The sequence below is a fragment of the Purpureocillium takamizusanense genome, chromosome 7 (assembly GCF_022605165.1).
Source record: "Purpureocillium takamizusanense chromosome 7, complete sequence".
In the NCBI taxonomy this organism is placed as follows: domain Eukaryota; kingdom Fungi; phylum Ascomycota; class Sordariomycetes; order Hypocreales; family Ophiocordycipitaceae; genus Purpureocillium; species Purpureocillium takamizusanense.
The window spans coordinates 582,694-595,321 of record NC_063074.1 but is presented as its reverse complement, the minus strand read 5'-3'; the positions used below and the strand labels follow the sequence as shown (position 1 = coordinate 595,321).

Sequence of the window (12,628 nt, the reverse complement as noted above, 5' to 3'; positions counted from 1 at the left end):
GCATTATCAGATGATGTGGTATTTTTGCAACTATGTACGTGATTGGTAGCGCATTGTAACTTAACGCGAGATGAAACTGTGGAATCTATTCTGGCAATGGCCGTCTCGTGAGAGACTTGGTGGTTGCGTACTGTCTGCAACGCCACTGAAACTGGACGCGGTCCTCGGTTGCCGTATTTCTCTTTCAAGGGGTATTACATCCTCCGCCGGGCCACATGCCGACCCCGTCATGGTACCTATGCGCAGCACCTTCCTTTGAGAGATACGCCTGGCACCTTACAAGTTGGCAAAGAAGGCGGCACCGCCCATGAGCGCACCCATGGCGACGGCAGCGGTCGGGGCGGGGCCGAGGGCGCCGGCGGCGGTGCTGGAGCTGGTGGCAGCGGCGCCTCCACTGCGGGTAGCGGAGGAGGCGGCGGCGCCGATGCTGCTGGTGGCGGCGGCGACGGTCTGGGAGATGCGGCTCAGCTCGGCGCTGGCGCTGCTGCGGGCGGCGGCGTCGGTGGCGGTGGAGAGGAAGTTGTGGAAGCTGGAGACGCGGGCGCCGGCCTCGCTGGTGAGGCGCTGGATGTCGGACGAGGCCTCGGCGGCGTGGGAGGAGAGGAAGCTCTGGCCCTTGGAGGCGACGTCGCTGGCGATGGACTTGCCGTCGGAGATGATGTTGCCGGCGGAGGAGCCGATGCCGTTGACGAAGGTGGAGGCGTCGGAGACGAGGCCGTTGACAAAGGTGGAGGCGTCGTTGAAGATGTCGGGCTTGGGCGTGGGCATGGGCTCGGGGGCGGCCTGGAAACCAGCATGTTAGCATGGGACGATGATAATGATGCTGGTAAGAATGAAAATGACGATGATTGCGCACGAGTGATGGAGCACGCGATGCCAATTGAACGGGATCCAGAAGGAGAGAGCTCGCTAGGGTCTCGTGACAACATACCTGGACGGCGGCAGCGAGGGCCACGACGGCAACGTTGGTGAACTTCATGGCGGCGGCGGTGGTGGTGGTGGTAGTGGTGTGAAGCTTTTCAAAAGGGGTCGCTCAAGGAGTCGTAGAGAGGTCAATGTCTGTCTGAATGGTATTATGGTATATGAATAGGAGAGACTGAGACAGCACGGGACGGCGGGACCAAGAAAAGACAACCTAGATCTGGGGCAAGGGGGAATCGCCCAAGTCCTTTATATCCCGATCATCCCACAAGCGGTCCTTGATCATCTCAACATACACACACACCCCCATGGCGCCGCTAGTACCGTAGCTCCCTCCCATCCCTCTACTAGACTTACCCATGTCGCTGCGTCGGTACACATTTAGCTACTACCTAGTTAGTACGTAGGCAAGTAGGCTGCCTCCCCATGCCATGCTCCAAGCCAAGCCTCGCACCCCCTTTGTGTGCCGGTTTTCTTTCGCCTCCTCTCCCGCGCCGGCACTGCTTTCCCTGCCTCCCCTGCTGCGCCCAAAGAAGCTCCACTGCCTTGGTACCCAGGCCAGCTAACTTGTTGGTACGGGTAGCACGAGCTTGGGGAGGGGATGCGAGTCTGACGTTGACACCCAGGATGCCGGGCTCACTCGGCGCGCCGCCTCCACAGGCCCCAAGGTTCGGCACCAAGTGGACCGGAGCACACACACTCAGTCACGATCGATGGATGTCGTACGCAGCACGTACGTATATGGATGTACTTCGTATGTATGTAGCCACGCTGAGGCGCTGCTGCAACGTACCTAGGACACGCACACAGGCTCTACCTACAACCGTAGCTGTATTCTCGCTGTGAGGAACGCAGAGAAAAGCCATCCTTTTTTCAGCGTGGCAGACTGGCGATTTAGTTTGGGATGTTTCGAACAGGGGTGGTGGGTGGTGGCGGTGCCTGTGTGTGTCTCTCTCTCTCTGTGTGTGTGTGTGGCGCGGTGCAGCGTGGCTCCCTCCGCGTCGGGTTCTTGGTTGTTGGCGATGATCTTGCCGCCCGCGGGCACCAGATCTCGCCCCGAGCGTTTTGCGGTCATGCGAGCAAGGACAGCCGCAACGCATTGCTGCATCTACTGTACAAGCACGCCCAAAAGGTCATCGTTCCAAGATGCCGGGCTGGCAGGATGGCAGGATGGCGTGAGCATGGCAACCAAAAGTATATCATTCTACCTCACGTAGCAGCCAGCCAGCTAGTCCATCGGCAAGTCTCCTCCCCCCTACCAGCTTGTAGACCAACGAACCGAAACTGTCGCGCCCGGGGCGATCTGCTGTCGGCCCTCGATTACGAATGGCGCATCTCGACTGGTCCCGCCGAGACCGAGAGCGGGCGATGCCCGGCCGGACCCAACCCTGACGGCATCAGCCAGCCGGCTCTCACCTCATCTCTCTCTCTCTCTCTCTCTCTCTCTCTCTCTCTGTGCGCTAGTGCTAGTTCAATGGATGGTAGTGATGAACCCCGGCTGGCTGGATATGGCAGCTGAGCCACGGGTCGCCGGGGGGTTGCGTTGCGTCACTGTGGATCCCGCCGCTGGGTTTACGTCGGAGTAGCACTGGACTGCAGCAGGCACCTACTTCGTACCTACGTACTTGCCAGGCCCGGTCGGCTCCAGATGGGACGAAGAGGAGCGGGCAGCAACGGTGGGAAAAGCTTGAGCGGGCGTGCCGCAAGGTTTGGGAGGGATGCCATGCCCCCATGCCAACCTGTCGGGACAAGGGGGGTCAATGACGATACGTATATGTACTGTACCTTGGTAGAGAAACGTTTCCACTTACCGTGCCAAGTACGTACCAATATATTTCTTCAGCTGGCTAAGGTAGGCATGACGACGACGACGACGCCGCCGACGCAGGGACAGAGAGGTTCTGGGCACACAAATTAGTAGGGCGGGCGGCAGGCAGAGCGGAAATAGTAGGGGGGTTGTGTGTGCGTGTCTGTGTCCGCCGAGATGCAGCCCCCCCGTCCCGACTGTGTGTGCATTGTATATTGTGTATGCCTCAGCTAGACAACGTGGATTGGGTACCAGCAGGTGCCAGAATGATATTGTTTTGATACCTGTAAAGTGCCTTGCCTACTACACTTGCCTTTACTGGCATCTCGCCGCATGAACAAAAATCAGCAAACGCTGACAGGCAACCGATCAACCCCCGAGGAGAGTAAACAATCACACCGACGACTAATCCTCCATCCTTGGAACCCCCCCCCCCCCCCCCCCCCCCCCCCCCCCCCCCCCCCCCCCCCCCCCTCCTTCCCTTCTCCCCGTAGCGTGTTGCCCCAATCAGGAAATAAACGACGAGAAGGTGCGAAGAGAACGGGGTGAGAAAGAACCACGTCCACCCCTTCCCGGGCCCGTCTCAGCCTGCAAGGAATATCATAAGCCGGCCACGGCGCGCGCTGCATGGCGCCCCTTACCGTCTCGGAGGTGGACGACGACGGCAAGGCGGATATGCAAGTCGTTGCGCCTGCTCCCACACTTCGTGCGCAACTAGTACTACTGGTACTACTGCAAAAGCCCCCCGGTATCCCGGCAGGGCTGGGCCGGATGGGCGCTGGCATCGATCCAGTCGGTCGTCGGTGTGCTGGTCGAAAGCACACGACCACTAAGTACGTACTTGGTAGCGACTTCGCACATCTTGGCGGCCATGGCGGACCAGGAAAATATGATCGCGGGACCGTCGTCATTGAGACCCGGGTCTTTCGTAGGCCAAGCTCCCCACGAGCCAAACAAGCTCCCTCCCAACCCCCACCCTCCTCCTCACCAAAGCCGAGAGAAACTAATAAGCAGGTTTCAATAGTTGAAGACCAGCGGGCACGCGACATCATAGATTGGAGATTCTGCTCCATCGCTTGCTTGCTTCCTTGCTGCTTGGTTCGTTTGCTCGCTCGCTAATTCCTGGTCCTCCGTGGCTCCAAGCTTTCTCGATTCTACGTGCCGCCTTGCCGGGCCGATACGCATGTGCGGCCGGGCTCGTCGCCATGGCTGCTGCCGCCGCCCGTCCTCGACGACACAAGAGCTGCCACGAACCCCCATCCACTGCCAACTGCTTGTCTCACGACGACTCGGGCGTCGTCTGCGTACGTACGCACCGAGTACGTAAGCCCCAGGACCTCAGCCACAGTTGGCGCGCCCACGACACGACGCCGCTCCCACCGACCCCACGCACACTCACACCAGCTCACGCCTCGCGTGCCGACTTATCAAGACACACTTGCAATGTTTGACCATGCTGCACAGTACAGTGCCGGCCTCGCAGTAACTTGTAATACAGCGACCCCGCCGATCCCGTGTTTCTAAATGCGGCTCCTGTTCATCGATTGCCCGCTCCCCCCACACTCTCACACTTCGCGGTACGGCGAGATGCCCTTTTTGAGCTCCGCCACAATCTCCGCCGCCTCGTCTGCGCCTCGAGCCTCAAAGTCGTACCGCTTGCTCTCCGTCGCTTTGTATATGACGAGCTATTTTTGGCGTTACAGCCTTGTCAGCCGCTCACCCATCCATCCCAAAGGGCGTTATGTTTCGCACAAAAAGGAAGAACAAGCCGGGAAAGAAGAAAAAGGACGCGCGTACCTTGACGTTGGTCGGGTGCTTCCGCGGCACCTTGCACCCGATCACGTTGCTAAAGTGAACCGTCGTTGTCTTCCCGCTGCCGTCGTGCACCGCTTTGCCGCCCGACGCCGGCACGATGTGGATGTACTCACCGTCAATCACCAGGATTCGTTCGCTCATGCCCACGATGCGCATCGGCTGCTTCCGCCACACCGTGTACTTCTTGTGGTTGGCGCTCGCCAGCTCATCCTGCTTGAGCGCCTCCCGCGCCAGCGGGTGCGGCCCCAGCATCTGAGCTTTGAGCTTGGCCCGGCGTCCGCCCGAGCCCGCGTTGTCTCCCAGCGGTACCGACTTGGGCGACGCGCTGCTGGGAGAGCCTGTCATGCTCAGCGGGCCGTCCGTCGCAAACCGCCTCCGGTACAGCTCAAGGTCCGACACGTTGCCAATGGACGATACTGGCCGATCAATCATCACGACCGCTCCCGATCCCGGTAGCTTGAGCACGTGGTTGGCCTTGTCGAGCTGCCGCTTTCGACAAACCAGGTCCAGCACCTCTGCCAGGTACGTGTCCGTCGTCACGTCCACCGTCACCATTTGCCCCGGCGTTGTGTCCGCCGACATGATGTGGATTCGCAGTAGCTTGTGCTGGCCCCGCACCATGTTGGGCGCCGCTGCCGGCGCCTGCGGTGCGTCGGCGAGCGGCGTGTTTGACCGGTACGTCGTGAAGACGATCGGGTTCTGCCGTGGGCGAGCCTGCGCATCGGCCGCCGACAGGTTCGCCGCCGGAGTCGGTGCGTTCCGCGCTGCAGCGTCGCCGTCTTGACTCGTGCGCGTCGCCTGCTGCGCCTCCTCCTCTTCGCCGCCGTCCTCTTGCGGCGTGAGAGCCTTGTTCTCCTCATACTCGTCCTCGGTGGCCGGCACCAAGGCGAACTCGTCAAAGGCCGACGAGTTGGACCGCAACCTCCCACCTCCACGAGCGCTGGCGTTGTTGACCGTTGTAAACGCGCTGAGGGGCTTCGTTCTCTCAAAGGGGGGAAAGTCGTCGTCCACCTCGCCTCCTTCCTCCACCATGCGTAGTGTCCACCAGTTGATGCTGAATTTCTTGGCAGGGATCTGCGGCTCCCTCTTCTCCTCGTTGTATCTGTAGAGACTGAGGCCGATGAGATCCGCCACCGTTACCACCCGCTCCGCGTTTTGCCCGTCCTGGACGCGCGGCCTGATGAGCACCTCAAAGGGCTTGCCCGCCGTCTTAGAAAAGGGAGCGTAGATGCGAACGTTGATGGAGCCCTGGGTTCCCTGGCCGCTAAAGTGCGCAAACTTTTGGAACGGCACCGACGACTTGTGCTCCCTGGCTTTGAGCGCGGCCGAGAGCAGGCTCTGCGGCTGCACCATGCTCATCGGCCGAATGGTGCTCATCGGCCGTGGCGGCGGTAATGCCTCGAGGGTCACGGGTTTCGGTGGTGCGTTCGACTTGCGAATCGTAGACTGCCGTGTAAAGTTCTTGGGTGGTGTTCCGATGACTGGTTGCGTGGGCGAAGGATTCATTGGATTCTCCACGCCTTCCAGGATGGACGCCGAGTCTATGCTCCCGACGTAGTCTCCTGACATTTCCGAGCCTTCATCCGAGTCGTCTTCATCCTCCTCCTCCTCAGGCAAAAGGGTCGTGTCCGCCCTCTGCAAGGCGGGCGTCGGCTCCTCATTGATCCTGTCTTGCAGCCTCACCGCCTTGGCGGCAGCTCGCGCCGCCTCTCGGTGCCTATGCGCCGCAGGGAGGTCGAATTCATTCTCGGATGATATCTCGCTGCTGGTGACGGTGTCGCGCCGCGGCCTCTCGCGGACCGTCTCCAGCGCCGACTGTGAGCCTCGCCGTGGTATCCGGGGTGATGTCTGCTGCTGCTGCTGCTGCTGCTTGAGATGCGATGCCTGGATGGGCGACGATCCAGCGCGTTGCCGGACCGGCATCTTGGAGAACTTTATTTGCTGGGCTGCTCGTTGCTCATGCTCTTCGTCACTCTCGTCGCTCAGGTCGCTGCTGTCGTCCTCCTCCATCTGCTCCCGGCGCCTGCGCCTCTTAATCGCCATGCCCGGACCCATGGTGTCGGCACCGCCACCCGTCAACATGCCGCCGTCCTCTTCGCCATCTTCAAGCGTGTGTCCGACCTGGCGGGGAGCCTGGAAGTATTCGGAGGCAACAGCCGTCGGGATCGGGGGCGAGTGCGTCCGCTTGATGTGCGACGAGTTGGGCCGCCATCCGGCGGCCTTGAACGGCGCCGAGTTGAGGAAGCCGTCATTTATCGTGAGTAAACGCTCTCCAACACCATCGGCAATCTCGTTCAGATAGCTCGTCCGCAGCTGGTATGACACAAGTCTGGGAAGCGTGGTCAGCACTTGATCTTGCTTCTCAAGGGAGTCGGGGCAAGGTACTCGTCAAGTTGAATAACGGACATGGCGCTGGGCTGGGAGAAGGGGCTCTCCAAAGCAGCGGGCTACATATCTCGTGGGGCCGCGGTTGCAGTCGTGCGTTGGACGGGGAAAGGGAGAAAGGGTGCGACTGTATAGTGATGTATGAGGTCTGGTCTGGAGCTGGACGTTGCCAGATGAACGTGGGGTATCGAAGCCAGGGCGCCTCATCAGCGAGCAGAGCCCCCGGCCTAGCGCAGACGGGTTTGCTGCCGCTGGGGCGCGTCCACTCCACTGCCAACCAGCCACAGCACCCAGCGCCCCACTAGGCCAACGTCAGTCGGGCGACATCAAAGAAATGGAACCTTCTGAGCCCAACGCGTAAACTTCAACTTCGTCACGACAGCTCGCACCCCTCAACACCCGCAACCATGGGCCTAGTCAACTACTCCGAGTCCGAGTCGTCCGGCTCCGAATCGGAGGCTGCCCCTAAGAAGGCGCCCCCGCAGAAGGCTCCGGGGACCAAGAAGCCCTTTCAGAAAGTCGTCGACCGATCCAACCCAGGTAAAATCGTCGTAAACCTGCCACAGGCCGCCAGCAGCAGCAACCACAACGCCGGCGCCGACGAAGCGCAGTCAAGCGACGGGCCACCAGCGAAGCGTGCTCGCACCAGCGGCGCCGGCGGCGGACGCTTTTCGGGCTTCAACTCGTTCCTCCCCGCGCCCAAGAACGCTCGCAACGCCGCGGTGTCGAAGCCTGCCACCTCCGCCTCCTCCACGCCGGGGCAATCGCGGCCCGTCGTAACTCTCAAGACGAGCGCAGAACCTGGCTTTAGCAGGGAAATAGAAGAGTCGCGGACGGATGGCAACACGGCAGACGGCATCGAGACGCCAGCGGCCGCCGGGGGGAGTTTGCCTCCGCCGAAACGACCCGCCGAGCCGTCGATACCGCAGGGGCAGAAACCCGCAGATGAGGTCAAGCTGGTCGGCAAGCCGCTCATGTTCAAGCCGCTGTCCGTCTCACGAAAGCCCAACAAGAAGAAGACGGTTGCAGTGGCGGCTCCGGCGGCGTCAACGCTGCCTACGTCCGATGACGCGGAACGACCCCAACCAAACGGCAGCGCAGGATCGCAGGTTGCCCCCGCGTCAGCGCCGCAAAAAGTGTCTCTATTCTCGCTACACGCTGAGGAGCCTGTCTTCTCGACAGACGCCCCGAAATCAAGCGGCGCATACGAGCCGCTATTCGCCACCCCGGAGACGTCCAACGAGGACTACTACGCGCAGTTCGCGGGCGACGCATACGCGGGACCCTCTGCGACCACGGCGCCGCACGCTTCGTCCACCGCCGGCCAGTCCCTCGACAGCATCGCTGACGACCTCAATCTCTCGGCTGCGGCGCGGCGCGAGCTCTTCGGCCGGGGCCTCGCCGCGGCCCAGACGGCCACTAGCGTAAAGAATTTCAACATGGACGACGAGTATCGGCACAATGAGGAGCTGCGTGCCGCCGGCGAACAACAGACACATAACCCCGTGCGTTCCATCCAGGGCGGCGGTAAGCACAGCTTGCGCCAGCTGGTGCAGAACGTGCACAACCAGCGCGAGGCGCTCGAGGATAGTTTCGCTAGGGGGAAGAGCAATCGCAAAGAAGCGTCGAGCAAATATGGATGGTGATGGGGTTTGTGTCTACGAAGCGGTCACGACCAAGAGTTCAAGAACGATACCCAAATGCGCAATTTCTCTTCCAGAATGGAAAATCGTGTCTATGCTGCCGCGTCTCAATCCAAGGACATGTATGCGCACAGGACCTATACGGAGGCGATCGACTCAGCAGTGCGGCCCGGGCTCACCATAGGGCATTTCGCCAGGGTCATAATCATAAGCATCGTTAACCTTCGTCATCAGCTTTGGGCATGGGTGCCACCTCCAACGAACCGCACGAACAAGCAAATGGCGCATTTCCCGCGTCATCAGCACGTCTCGACGGCCACCATGCGCCCGCTCTTGAACGCATCGTCCAGTACCAGGAAGCCCCATTCGCTGCGTGTGATGGGTGAAACTTCATCATACTGATTCGGCGTTACCGCCCTGGGATAGCAATTCGTGGGTGTGATGCCTTTCATGCCACCGCCCGCGCCGAGCAGCATCTGATCGATAGATGGATTGTTACTGTAGGGGCCAAGGACAAACGCCCGCTGCTCATCAACCGGTCTGGCCGTGAGCTCCCCATCATAGGCCCCGTCGTCTCGGGCCGCACGCCTGGGGGGAAGTGGTGACGTTTCAAACTTCGTCTGCAGCCGCAGTGTAGGGCCTCGTGCAGGAAGACATGTCCTGACCGGCTCAGGAGTTGTGATGGCCACGCCAATCATGCTCTCCTCGACGTCCAGGTCCGGAACCCACGGTTCCCCCGTCATGTCGCAGATATAGTCATCATTCTGAGACCAAATGACGGGTTCCAGAACCGCCGTTTTCGCTGCTCTCGAGACCTGCGGTGGTGGGAGCGGACTCGGCATGCCGGCAATGGCACCGGCGCGCTCGGGCCCGCCGTACGCCCGCCGGTACATGGCATCGAGATCTTCCACGGCAGTGCTGCTCACGCCCAGCCAGTCATAACTGCGCAATAGGTCGGCCTTTGAGATTTTGGCACCGCGTCCAGCCAGCACGAAGCGACGCAGCTCATCGACGGCGTCCTCGAGCCGTAACAGCGATCGTGTGCTGGAGTAGACGGACAGCGCGCTCTTGACGCTGTACAAGTGGTCGAGGGCCACGAGGGTGAGGCCCTCGGTGGAGAAGAGGATCTCGTTCTGCAGCAGGGACGCATTGAACAGGGCACCAGGCAGGCCGTACGCCGCAGGACTTTGCGCCGGTGATAGCTCTGCCCCTCTGCTGGAGGACTCGTCAGCCACGTGCTCGTCAGTTGACCTGGCGCCTGGGAATGGGGACCAACGCCTCACCTTGTAGGAAACCTCTTGTCCGCCTTGGTGAGAGCAGAGTGCAGGTCTTTCCGGGCCCGGAGCGGCAGATCCGGCGCGTGCATGAGCCGCAGCTCAAAGGGCTGGGCATAGAGATCATCGGATGTGCCCGTGGCCGACGACGTTGCTGTGCACGGCGTCATGGGCGGAGGCGACGACAGGAGCGGAGTCGTCGGGGACAACGGCCACCTCGCTCTCAATGACCGGAGGGAGGTGTCAGACCTCGGCGACGATAGGGAACTCCCGCTATGCTTGTGGTCGTGGCGGTGGTGTCGCGCTAGCTCGACGAGGTTGGCGCGCGAGCGAGACCGGACGAGCCCCTTAATCCCGGCCGAGACGGACGTCAGCGTGAACTTGGACGCCGGGCTGGCGCCGGCACCGGCGCTCGGAGATATGACGGGTGTGACGGGCCAGGTCAAGCTCGGAGAGCCGTACGGCAGCGCGACGGCGGGCAGCTGGTAGTCCTTACGGACGACGACGAGGGTCAGGTGAAGGGCCTTGCGCGCGAGGCGGCCCGCGACGTGCTCGAGCGCTGGTACGAGGTGAGGCGGGAGGTGGTGGGCGTCGAGCACCGAGGGCCCAGCCTCGAGCGGTGACGAAATGTGTTCCTTGAGCGCCATGCTGCGAGCGTGATGCTTCGACGACGCGGCTGACGAGGTCGCCAGCGCAGGGGTGGCTTCGGATCCCGACGACGACGACGACGACGACGACGAGGGCAGCAGGACCGACATCTACGATATGTACTCTGCAGGTACACTACTCCGTAGGCTTTGCGTCCCTCCCCTTGGCCCCCGCCTTCTGGTCGTTTCCTTCTCGAAGCAACACAGCCCGACGAGCGCGCTGTTGGTCAGGCCCTGTCATGCGTTTGCCGGACGCGGGTCTCTGACTGACTGCCCCTTTTGTTGCTCCCAAGAGGGCAAGTGTCCGTGTTCCAGGGGTCGCCGCCTCTGCCGCGACAATGGAAGGATGGAAGGATGGAGGCAAAGGTGCCGGGCGGACGACCAGCCGGCAATTGAGGTGTGGATGAGGCGAGCGAATCCAGCGAGACGGGTATGCCAAGTCGCCCAGTCGGGAGGGTAGGAAGGAACAAACACAGGATCAGGACGGGGGGGGCTTGTTAGGTTGTCGTTGCCCTAACCCGCGCGTCCCTGTCCTAGAACGATGTTGGATGGTGAAGGCAAGGAAGGGGGGAGGGCGGACGCCGTTGGGAAGGTAGGTAGGTATATAACAGTACGTCGTACTGTAGTGGTTAGTAGTTATAGACAAGACAGGAGAAAAACGATTGTTGGATGGGTTAAAGAAAAATAAAAAGGATGCGAGTTTGCCCGTCTGCGTCTGCGTCGCCGCCGCCGCCGCCGCCGCCCCCCACGTGCGTGCGTCGTCTGTGCCTGTATGTGGGAACCTGGTACGTACTTTTGGCAGCGAGAAAGGTGAGGTGTTGGTGACTGACGAGTGCGTTACAGTACCAAGTTAGTTGTTGCCTTGTTGCACTTTTTACGGCACGCGAGCAGTAGCATCGCAGTGGAGTTTTCTCCTCGTTCTTGAAACAAACGCCTCCATTGAGAGCGGCACCACCCCAGCCCACCTTCTATTATAACATCTCATTATTTCTCACCATCCCCTCCCTCGCGCAGCAATAGTAGTTGGCTCTCTGATAATGCACAATGCCCGTATGTACAGTACATACCCCCCCAATCGATGCAAATAGACTGCACTCCCGCCGCAGTGGGCAAGCGCCTCCTTTCTTCCCTCTCCCTCTCTCTTTCCCTCTCACCCGCGGCGGCGGCGGGCAGGCATACCTCGTCCATTCATTCATCCATCCACCCATTAGTAGCTATACAAAGCAACATGGAGCTGTGTTTTTTTTCTCCCGCACGCGGCGTACTGGCCCGAAACGCGCCCCCTCCCCCCTCGTCCCTCCTTCCTCCGCGCGCGCACTTGAGCAAGCGCGTTTCGTGCTATTTTAATACGTATACTGTATAACTACTACTGTACAGTATACGAAGTACGTGCTACCATGATTGTAAGAGAGACTACTAAGGTAGTACTACGCCCGCCAAACAAGACGTGGATAAAACGGAAGACGCTTCTTTTTGCGACGGATGCACACCTTCACTCTCTGACAGCGTTTCTCGTCCAATGGTGAAATGGACCGTCTGTCCATCCGTCCTCTCCTCCTCTTGTGCCCCCCCCCCCCCTTTTATTTTCACCGCTGCGCTGTCTCTGCTGCTGCAGCCCGACTGCCGGCCCCTCCTTCTTCTTCCCCTTTCGTGAGAACCATGTCGCTGCACAGTCTGGTAGTGGCTGCCCTTCCTTTCTCGTCCATGCCGCCGCCGCCGTCGTCGTTGTTGCCCATCATCACAGGGCCCGCCCATGCGGCATTGGACGCCACCGTATCTGCAGGTCCACGGCCACTCACCACCACCAACCCCCCATTGCTCTTTGGACTGGCTGGCTGCCCGCGTCTTCTTCGTCGGGCCCCGGGGCTACTGCAAGCCTCGCGGTCCTCGTCACCCCCGCCCGACCGCTGCCCCGGGTCGGCATGCGGCCGCGGGTAGGTCGCGGTGGTCGGCGGCTACTGATGCCAATCCCTCCCTCTCCGTCGTCGTCAGAAGACATCCATCGGGTGCGTCGGCTGTCATCAAAAACTGCCTGGCCGCAGTTTTAGTTTTAGTCTGCCGTGCTTCAGACCTTCACGGCGCCAACCCGCCCCGCGTGATTGGTTCTCCCCAAAATAGCTGCACGTAGCTGAACGC

The 12,628-nt window shown here is 60.9% G+C and overlaps 4 protein-coding genes across 4 annotated transcripts; 1 reads left to right on the top strand and 3 right to left on the bottom strand.

Annotated features, from left to right (window-relative positions):
• Window positions 1–3: 3 nt before the first annotated feature.
• On the bottom strand, window positions 4–1,121 carry JDV02_007489 (uncharacterized protein). Its single transcript, XM_047988987.1, has 2 exons — window positions 932–1,121; window positions 4–783 (listed from the first exon to the last, which is right to left on the bottom strand). The coding sequence occupies exons 1-2, from the start codon at window positions 977–979 to the stop codon at window positions 277–279; spliced, it is 555 nt and encodes a 184-aa protein (XP_047844986.1). The 5' UTR covers window positions 980–1,121; the 3' UTR covers window positions 4–276.
• A 2,643-nt stretch (window positions 1,122–3,764) lies between these two features.
• AVO1 (Component of a membrane-bound complex containing the Tor2p kinase) lies at window positions 3,765–7,095 on the bottom strand. Its single transcript, XM_047988986.1, has 3 exons — window positions 6,929–7,095; window positions 4,526–6,872; window positions 3,765–4,413 (listed from the first exon to the last, which is right to left on the bottom strand). Exons 1-3 carry the CDS (start codon window positions 6,949–6,951, stop codon window positions 4,294–4,296), a joined length of 2,490 nt encoding a protein of 829 aa, XP_047844985.1. The 5' UTR covers window positions 6,952–7,095; the 3' UTR covers window positions 3,765–4,293.
• Window positions 7,096–7,335: 240 nt separating this feature from the next.
• JDV02_007487 (uncharacterized protein) lies at window positions 7,336–8,574 on the top strand (the record flags this gene model as incomplete). Its single annotated transcript, XM_047988985.1, has 1 exon — window positions 7,336–8,574. The coding sequence occupies one exon, from the start codon at window positions 7,336–7,338 to the stop codon at window positions 8,572–8,574; it is 1,239 nt and encodes a 412-aa protein (XP_047844984.1).
• A 96-nt stretch (window positions 8,575–8,670) lies between these two features.
• JDV02_007486 (uncharacterized protein) lies at window positions 8,671–11,172 on the bottom strand. Its single transcript, XM_047988984.1, has 2 exons — window positions 9,855–11,172; window positions 8,671–9,783 (listed from the first exon to the last, which is right to left on the bottom strand). The coding sequence occupies exons 1-2, from the start codon at window positions 10,601–10,603 to the stop codon at window positions 8,871–8,873; spliced, it is 1,662 nt and encodes a 553-aa protein (XP_047844983.1). The 5' UTR covers window positions 10,604–11,172; the 3' UTR covers window positions 8,671–8,870.
• Window positions 11,173–12,628: the final 1,456 nt, after the last annotated feature.

Coding starts and splice junctions, on each gene's coding strand:
- JDV02_007489 (XM_047988987.1), bottom strand. CDS start 979: ATGAAGTTCACCAACGTTGCCGTCGTGGCCCTCGCTGCCGCCGTCCAG. Junction 784..931: donor CCCTCGCTGCCGCCGTCCAG/GTATGTTGTCAC, acceptor GCTGGTTTCCAG/GCCGCCCCCGAGCCCATGCC.
- AVO1 (XM_047988986.1), bottom strand. CDS start 6,951: ATGTCCGTTATTCAACTTGACGA. Junction 6,873..6,928: donor TCCGTTATTCAACTTGACGA/GTACCTTGCCCC, acceptor CACGCTTCCCAG/ACTTGTGTCATACCAGCTGC. Junction 4,414..4,525: donor AGCACCCGACCAACGTCAAG/GTACGCGCGTCC, acceptor CGCCAAAAATAG/CTCGTCATATACAAAGCGAC.
- JDV02_007486 (XM_047988984.1), bottom strand. CDS start 10,603: ATGTCGGTCCTGCTGCCCTCGTCGTCGTCGTCGTCGTCGTCGTCGGGA. Junction 9,784..9,854: donor GACAAGAGGTTTCCTACAAG/GTGAGGCGTTGG, acceptor GTCCTCCAGCAG/AGGGGCAGAGCTATCACCGG.